This window comes from Rana temporaria, chromosome 13 (assembly GCF_905171775.1).
Source record: "Rana temporaria chromosome 13, aRanTem1.1, whole genome shotgun sequence".
NCBI lineage: Eukaryota > Metazoa > Chordata > Amphibia > Anura > Ranidae > Rana > Rana temporaria.
In genome coordinates, this window is record NC_053501.1 from 30,741,395 (window position 1) to 30,750,921 (window position 9,527).

Sequence of the window (9,527 nt, forward strand, 5' to 3'; positions counted from 1 at the left end):
CCATGTGTGTGGGTGGGTGTCCTTCCTCCAACCTAAAACCATACTGAATAATTCATTGGCTTTTGACCACAGAGCCAATAGAGGTAATTTAGCTGTATGGACATGAAACCTGTGAATACCATTTACAACCAAGTTCTTTTTCTTTTTTTTTGTTGGGGGGGAAAATGCCTAGGCCTTGTTCACACCCTCACATTTTAGCACCTGCATTATAAAGTAAAACAGATGCGTCATAGAAACGTGTAATCCAATGAGGCCATTTTGAAAGGTGAGGCATGCGTTTATAGCAAGGCATTCAAACGAACATATAGTGCATTGCAATGCATTGCCAGTCCCTGGAAAAAGATCCCCTCAAAGTCCCTTGTCATGTCCTCCCATGCTCAACTCCAGGACTTCTGCAGAGCCTCTCCCATCCTCTGGAACTCCCTACCCCAAGCTTCCTATCTCCTAATCCATGAGTGCTCAACCTGCGACCCTCCAGCTGTTGTGAAACTACAAGTCCCATCATGCTTCCGCCTGTGGGAGTCATGCTTGTAACTGTCAGCCTTGCAATGCATCATGGGACTTGTAGTTCCGCAACAGCTGGAGGGCCACAGGTTGAGCACCCATGTCCTAATCTGTCTCCTTTCCGGCAATCCCTGAAAACTCCTCCAGAGAGCCCTATCCAGTCCCCACTTGACAACTGTACATTTTCTTCATTAGCTCATCTGCCACAGTAATTGCATCTCTTTGCCCTCCCTCTTAGGCAGGCCATACAAGGTTTGAATCGTGGCAAGCTCAGAGGGAAACAGCCCAGATTCAAACCATTAACGGGCAAGCCGAATCCGACAAGCTGGTTGTACCCAAGTTGATCGATTGATCAACTTGGGTACAACCAGCTTTTCGGATTACTTCTGATCGCAAGTGGCTACTAAGGATGAGCTCTGGCAATTTGTATTGTCTATGGCCAGCCTTAGACCCCCATACACCATTCAATTTTCTGCAGATTTGCCAAAACCATTTAATAAGAGGTCAAACCTTAAAGGGGTTTTCCACTTTTTTTTTTAAGTTTATTAAAAGACAGCAGCTACAAAAAGTGTAGCTGCTGGCTTTTAATAAACTGACACTTACCTGCTCCAGCGACGCGCCGGCCGGGGCTCCGCTCCTCGCCGGCCGGCGTCTTCATTCTTAGTGTGGGCACCCGGCAGTGACAGCTTTCGGCTTCACGGCCGGGCACCCACTGCGCATGCACGAGCGGCAGTGCGCATGCGCGAGCGGCGCCGTCCGATTGGACAGGCGCTCGCCTACAGGGAGGGGCTGTGAAAAGGCGATTAAGCTAATCGCCTTTCCAGCCCCTCGGCGGAAGGAGGAAATGGGACAGGAAGTCCCCTTCTCCTGAAGCCCCCACTCCCCCCCCAAAAAATTACATGCCAAATGTGGCATGTAAGGGGGAGAGGAGTGGGTTAAGAGGAAGTTCCATTTTTAGGCGAAACTCCTCTTTAAGTTTCAATTTGTATGCAGTCAGGCAGGCCCTTGCACAAAATGGTTTTGGTAAATCTGAAGACAAAAATCTGCAGAAAATCAAATAGTGTGTATGGGGCTTTAGACTGTAAGCTCTAATGAGCAGGGCCCTCCGATTCCTACTGTATTGTAATGTTTGCCCTTATGTTGCAAAGCACTGCATAAACTGTTGGCACGCTATAACTTCTGTATAATAATAATCGCAATAATAATAATAATAATAAATAAATAATAAAAAAAGCCCACAATAAAGATGTCGCTGCACAAAATCAATCCCTATTGGCCAAACCAAAAGTGTATGACAATACGCATTAACACATAATCAAGACGTAAAATCAATGTAAAAATGCACTAAAAAAAAAAAAAAAACAGGCAAAGGTTGACAAAGATGTGAACGCAAGGCCCCGTTGACACCTGTGCACCAAGTTCTAGACAGTTCAATGAAAATGCACCTAAAAGCACAGACGAGAATCAGCCTCCAGCGAAAACCGCGGTAAAAAACGCTGCGTTTTGTCGCGGCAAATCGCGGGAGAAAACGCCGCAATTTTTTGCGGCAAATCGCGGCACAATACGCTGCGTTCAGAATGGAGCCTTATTAAACCAGTTTGTGTTTTTTATTATGTGCAATCACCCAAATAAAACAAACCCCACACTATTTACAAATCCTTTATAAATATAAAACATGTAAATATTTGCCCCTCGCCTCCTCCTTGCATCCTAAACCAGATCTCCCAAAGCAATGGAATCCCAGTTCTGTGCTGAGTTTTGTTGATAGCGACGACAGTTAGCCGACCCATGGCATGCTTTCCGCAAATGGCTCTGCTTCACACACGCCCCTGAACTTGGAAAGCGGCCTGCTTCAAACTTAATCTACAAAGTGTGCTTCGACACATACACGTCATGCGCTCGTGTCGCAATCGCCTCATCCTTCCCCCCTCCTCCTCCTCGCTCAAAGCCTCACGCTGGCGACGAGCCAACTGCGCAACACACCCCCAAGGTGACAATGCATTCCCCGGAGGAGTCTATCCAGCACAGAGCCAGCCTCCCTCTCTCTCTCTGCAGGCTGCATTCTCCATCTTCAGATCCCCCAGGTATAAACAGTCAGCCAACCCACAGCCCAGCCTCACCCCACAAATCAAGCCTTCGGGACAAATGCATTTATCTGACGCTTCCAAAAATGAACAATATACGAGTTAAAAGTCGCTTAAGGTGCTGAACGTAAACTAAAGATCAATCCCTGGACTTTAACGGCTTAAGGACTGCTGAACCTTCAACGGCTCACTGATCATTTCTGCTTTATAGACGTGCAAAAAAAAAAAAAAAAAACCTACTATAGCAAGCATCTAAACTAGCAACCTTGCCTAACAATTCAGCGTGTACACTCAACGCTGCTCCCTTTGCACATTCTAATCTTCAAACCGGTGTTACAAGACACCCAGGTGCTTGGTATCCATGCAAACTCAGGTGAATTGCAGGCAAGCAATTTCTTTGCAGAGAAGGTTAATCACCAGTGTGCGCTGAACAAAAGGAGAAAAAAAAAAAAAAAACAACACACACACACACACTCGGTGACAACTTTTTCACTGGGGAGGGGGTAGAAAATGTCAGTTAAAAAAAAATACAAAAATAAAATAAAAACACACACTACACGCTCAAAGCCGATTAAGGCTTCAACACAAGGGAGGACCAACGGCCACAACCTGAGCTGGCATTGGGGCAGCTGGCAGTCCAAGAACTAACCCAAAGATCAATTCCAAGTAAATCCATCAATCAAAATTCAGCTTCTAAAAAGTCAGATTTGGTTTCCTTTACCCTGAGCAAGACCGCCAAATTCTAAACCATTCAACACCAGAGGGAAAAATGACCATCCGGTCCTCTATAGACATTACAGAACACAAACCTTGCAAGAAATCACAATAGGAGCTCTAGATGTATAAAAAGTCCTACTTACCGGCCATGCAAACTGGAAAGGGATAATAATCCTGCCGCTCTCTCCGGGGTTTTTCCCCAGCTGGTTAAATTTGTTGTTCATATAGATAATATTCCCACCAAGCACCGAAGTGAGTCCAGAACCGTAGCTGCACGGTCCCGTGGGGGTGATCTTGGCCTGGAACTCCTTGAGGCACACTCGGAGATAGGTGTCACATTCATCCTTGGTGCAGTCCTGGTTGTGGGCGCTCTTCAGGTCGTCGCAGCATTCCCCGCTCAACAATTCTCCATTGACATTCTTCAGTGAGTTCAGCTGCAGCTCGAAATAGCCCGTGGACTGGGAAGCCTAAATATAACACATCAAATGGAAGCGCACATCACTACGGAGCCCTGGGAGCTGCCCCCGGGAACGCGTTTACACGTCGCCCCCCATGGAGCGGGACAAATACACGTTAATTGCAACCTATCAATGGCAGACTGAGACCCTCTGTCGCCCATGATGACCCCCACCCACCACCACCTTTGCGGCATTCTATTCCTATACTGCGTGAAATAGCACCAGGCGCCCTAGATCATTGAACACCCTTGGATTAACAATGTGCCTTATTATACTGTATACCATATTATAGATCCATAGGCACAGAACTAATCGTTTTTTATAAATCCAAGAAAAAATCCTAAAATCCGCCAGACTGGAAACTTGACTTTATCCAATTTAGATTTTTTATTTTTTTTGCATAGGTATACATTGCAATCAGATCAAGTGTGGGTGGTCAGGAATACAGATGATCCTGGGCAGCATGCAAACATATGCAGGAGGGACTGGCACAGGACTTTCCCAACCTATACATTCCATAGGGCTCTGCTGCCTGCCATACAGTTCTGCTGCAAGATATTATTATATACAAGGCAGATTGGCATTAGTAGGTGGGTACAGTAAGGCAAAATAGATCTATACAAATATATATATATATATATATATATATATATATATATATATATATATATATATATATATATATATATATATGAATGAGAGAGAGAGAGAAAGAGATCATAGATTTTGCTTGACATGTAGCCTTTTTTATGCAATGCAAGTGCTGCTGCAAGCATGCAAAATATATTATACAAGGAGTTTGCCTAGAACATTTGAATGCAAAAAAAAAAAAATATATATATTAAAATTATATTTAAATAATAATAAAAAAAAGATTCTATAACTATACAATAAAAAGATGAGTGTTCTAGTTCTGATGACAGATGTAGCCTCCTTCATACGGTGCACACCACTGTCTGCGGCCATCAGAAGCATAAAGAATAAATAGAAAAGGTCCTATAAATAAAGATCTTTGCATTAGGTGCCCCGATCTCCTCCATAGTGATCTCCTCCATAGTGATGAGGGGTCCCCCCTGTCCTGGTATCGGGGTGCTGGGGGGGGGGGTTCCGCCTTACCTGCAGCCAGAAAGTTAGAAGGAGGAAGCCCACCGCTGTCAGGTGTCCGCCGCCCCCGGCTCTATGGTGCATGGCCGGCGAGCTCAGGGGAGAGGCGGCCGGCGAGCGGCCATGGAGTGAAGGCATCGGGCGGTCTAGCAGCAGCAGCAGCGCACAGACATGGGATGGATTGTCAGGGCAGCTCCCCAACCGTCTCCGCACATCGCTCTCCCAGCTCTCCCAGCCCAGGCAAACCAACATGTGAGCCGCCAGACTGACAGCCCACCTAGCCACTCGCGGGCGCCGCTGCGTCATTCATATTCATGAGGGGGCGGGGAGGGAAGAGAAGGCGGGCTTAACCGGGCAGGGTGGCTGCAGGTGGTGAGTGTGAGCGGAGGAGCCGCCGGCTGTGTGTGCGGGGAGAGCGGAGAGAGAGCGTTATGGAGATCGGCCAGGCGGCCACCCTCCCTTCATACACCGCGCGCTCTACGCTCCGTACGTACACCGCGCGCTCTCCGCACATACACCGCGCGCTCTCTGCTCCGTACACCCTGCAATATACATACCTCAGTCAGGAGCTCTGTACACTCATCACCCTCTGTATACACCATCCATGTGTACCAAACCACCCATATATACTGAGCACCCCCTGTATATACCATCCATGTATACTGAGCAACATCCATATACACCGTGTACCCCCTGTATTTACCATCCATGTGTACCAAACCACCCATATATACTGAGCAACATCCATATACACTGAGTACCCCCTGTATATACCATCCATGTGTACCAAACCACCCATATATACTGAGCACCCCCTGTATATACCATCCATGTATACTGATCAACGTCCATATACACTGAGCACCCCCTGTATATCCCATCCATGTGTACTCGCCACCCTCTGTATATTCCATCCATAACCATATATATGAGCACCATCCATATACACTGAGTACCCTCTGTATATACAATCCATGTATACTCAACACACCCTCTGTATATACCATCCATGTACACTGAGTACCCTCTGTATATACCATCCATGTACACTGAGTACCCTCTGTATATACAATCCATGTATACTCACCACACCCTCTGTATATACCATCCATGTACACTGAGTACCCTCTGTATATACCATCCATGTACACTGAGTACCCTCTGTATATACAATCCATGTATACTGACCACCCTCTGTATATATCATCCATGTATACTGATCACTCTCTGTATATACCATCCATGTATACTAAGCAACCTCTGTATACACTGCGCACTATCCATGTACACACAGCACCATCCATGAACACTGCGCACTATCCATGTACACACAGCGCCATCCATGAACACTGCGCACTATCCATGTACACACAGCGCCATCCATGAACACTGCGCACTATCCATGTACACACAGCGCCATCCATGAACACTGCGCACTATCCATGTACACACAGCGCCATCCATGTACATACAGCACCAACCATGAACACTGCGCACTATCCATGTACACACAGCACCATCCATGAACACGGCGCACTATCCATGTACACACAGCACCATCCATGAACACGGCGCACTATCCATGTACACACAGCACCATCCATGAACACTGCGCACTATCCATGTACACACAGCACCATCCATGAACACGGCGCACTATCCATGTACACACAGCACCATCCATGAACACGGCGCACTATCCATGTACACACAGCACCATCCATGAACACGGCGCACTATCCATGTACACACAGCACCATCCATGAACACGGCGCACTATCCATGTACACACAGCACCAACCATGAACACTGCGCACTATCCATGTACACACAGCACCAACCATGAACACTGCGCACTTTCCATGTACACACAGCACCAACCATGAACACTGCGCACTATCCATGTACACACAGCACTATCCATGTACACACAGCGCCATCCATGAACACACAGCACCATCCATGTACACACAGCACCAACCATGAACACTGCGCACTATCCATGTACACACAGCACCATCCATGAACACGGCGCACTATCCATGTACACACAGCGCCATCCATGAACACTGCGCACTATCCATGTACACACAGCGCCATCCATGAACACTGCGCACTATCCATGTACACACAGCGCCATCCATGAACACTGCGCACTATCCATGTACACACAGCGCCATCCATGTACATACAGCACCAACCATGAACACTGCGCACTATCCATGTACACACAGCACCATCCATGAACACGGCGCACTATCCATGTACACACAGCGCCATCCATGAACACGGCGCACTATCCATGTACACACAGCACCAACCATGAACACTGCGCACTATCCATGTACACACAGCACCAACCATGAACACTGCGCACTTTCCATGTACACACAGCACCAACCATGAACACTGCGCACTATCCATGTACACACAGCACCATCCATGAACACGGCGCACTATCCATGTACACACAGCACCATCCATGAACACGGCGCACTATCCATGTACACACAGCACCATCCATGAACACGGCGCACTATCCATGTACACACAGCACCATCCATGAACACGGCGCACTATCCATGTACACACAGCACCAACCATGAACACTGCGCACTATCCATGTACACACAGCACCAACCATGAACACTGCGCACTTTCCATGTACACACAGCACCAACCATGAACACTGCGCACTATCCATGTACACACAGCACTATCCATGTACACACAGCACTATCCATGTACACACAGCGCCATCCATGAACACACAGCACCATCCATGTACACACAGCACCAACCATGAACACTGCGCACTATCCATGTACACACAGCACCAACCATGAACACTGCGCACTATCCATGTACACACAGCACTATCCATGTACACACAGCGCCATCCATGAACACACAGCACCATCCATGTACACACAGCACCAACCATGAACACTGCGCACTATCCATGTACACACAGCACCAACCATGAACACTGCGCACTATCCATGTACACACAGCACCAACCATGAACACTGCACACTATCCATGTACACACAGCACCAACCATGAACACTGCACACTATCCATGTACACACAGCACCAACCATGAACACTGCACACTATCCATGTACACACAGCACCATCCATGAACACTGCGCACTATCCATGTACACATAGCACCAACCATGAACACTGCGCACTATCCATGTACACACACAGCACCATCTGTGTACAGTCCAATAACGTCCAAGTACACAGAATACCATCCATATACACAAGGCTGTGGATAAGGGGGCCGCCTATCAGTGCAGCCTCATCAGTGAAGAAGAAAAATTACTTATTTGCAAAACTTTATAACAGAAAAATGTATTTCTTTTCAAAATATTTTGTTTAGCAAACAAATAAAAACCACAGGTGTGATTAAATTCCACCAAAAGAAAGCGCTATGTGTCTAAAAGAATGATAACAATTGTGTTTGGTTTCCGTGTTGCATGACGTACAATTTTCATTTAAAAATGTGAAAGCTGACAATTGGCCTGGGCAGGAAAGGGGTGAAGTGCCCGGTATTGAAGTGGTTAATAAGCATGCACGATGAAGTCCTCCAAAATATTAGCGTTGTCACCGGAACAGGTGACAATTCAATGATGTTGAGGAGCATTTTCACCTCCATTGCTATCCTGAAGCCCTGAAGAAGTGGGGAGAACCCCCGAAATGTGTTGGTTGTACACTCAACGGCCACTTAATTAGGTACACCTGTTCAATTTCTTGGTAACACAAATTGCTAATCAGACAATCACATTGAATCAATGCAATGCACTTAGGCATCTAGATGTGGTGAAGACAACTTGCTTAAAGCGGAGTTCCGGCCACAATTTCACTTTTTAAATATAAATACCCCTGTAATACACAAGCTTAATGTATTCTAGTAAAGTTAGTCTGTAAACTAAGGTCCGTTTTGTTAGGTTGTTACAGCATTTAGACACTTTATAAAATAGAAATTGACTGGGGCCATCTTAAGTGTGTGCATCATGAAGCCAGACTGTATGACTTCCTGGATTTCAGCCTTGCAGATCTCGCACATGCTCAGTGCTGCACAAGCAGTGTCAGATCAGGTTTCAGCACCTGTGCTGTCCAAGTCACATGATTCTTTGAGACTGGGGAGCGCAGACTCCTGGAAAGTTACACCCACTACATTCCCAGGAGTCTGTGCGGTGTAGGTTAGGAAGCTTTAAGCACCTAGGTGCAGGAAGTGGGAAGATTAACTATTCTGCCTAGCAACAACACTTTGAAGGCATCTAAAAAAAAAAAAAAAATTTGTAAAGGACTAATGACATTTTTTTAAAACTACTGATGTAATGTTATATTTATGGGTGGAACTCCACTTTAAGTTCAAACAGAGCATCAGAATAGGGAAGAAAGGGGACGGCTGGGCATAAGGACGTACAGGTACGTCCCCTATAAGATGCGAGCCGTGGGTCGCACACACGGGGCCCGCCGACCGATCGCCGCCGGTGTCTTGCGATTGGGTCACAGACCTGAAGAACGAGGAGAGGTAAGTGTAAACAAACATCTCCCCATTCTTCCTAGTGGCACTGTCAGTGATCGTCTGTTCCCTGTCATCGGGAACAGCGATCGGTGACGTGTCACGCCAAGCCACGCCCCC

At 46.7% G+C, this 9,527-nt stretch overlaps 1 protein-coding gene across 2 annotated transcripts in view; it reads right to left on the minus strand.

Annotated features, from left to right (window-relative positions):
- JAG2 (jagged canonical Notch ligand 2) overlaps positions 1–5,140 on the minus strand; it is a 113,586-nt gene extending 108,446 nt beyond the window's left edge. The window contains exons 1-2 of one of the 2 annotated variants that reach the window (XM_040332299.1): positions 4,880–5,140; positions 3,449–3,772 (exon numbers count right to left, since the gene is read on the minus strand). In XM_040332299.1, the coding sequence (XP_040188233.1) occupies positions 3,449–3,772; positions 4,880–5,119 (564 nt within the window). In that variant the 5' untranslated portion in view covers positions 5,120–5,140. The remainder of the gene's footprint in view (positions 1–3,448; positions 3,773–4,879) is intronic. The other variant, XM_040332300.1, reaches the window with a different exon arrangement.
- Between the last annotated feature and the right edge of the window lie 4,387 nt (positions 5,141–9,527).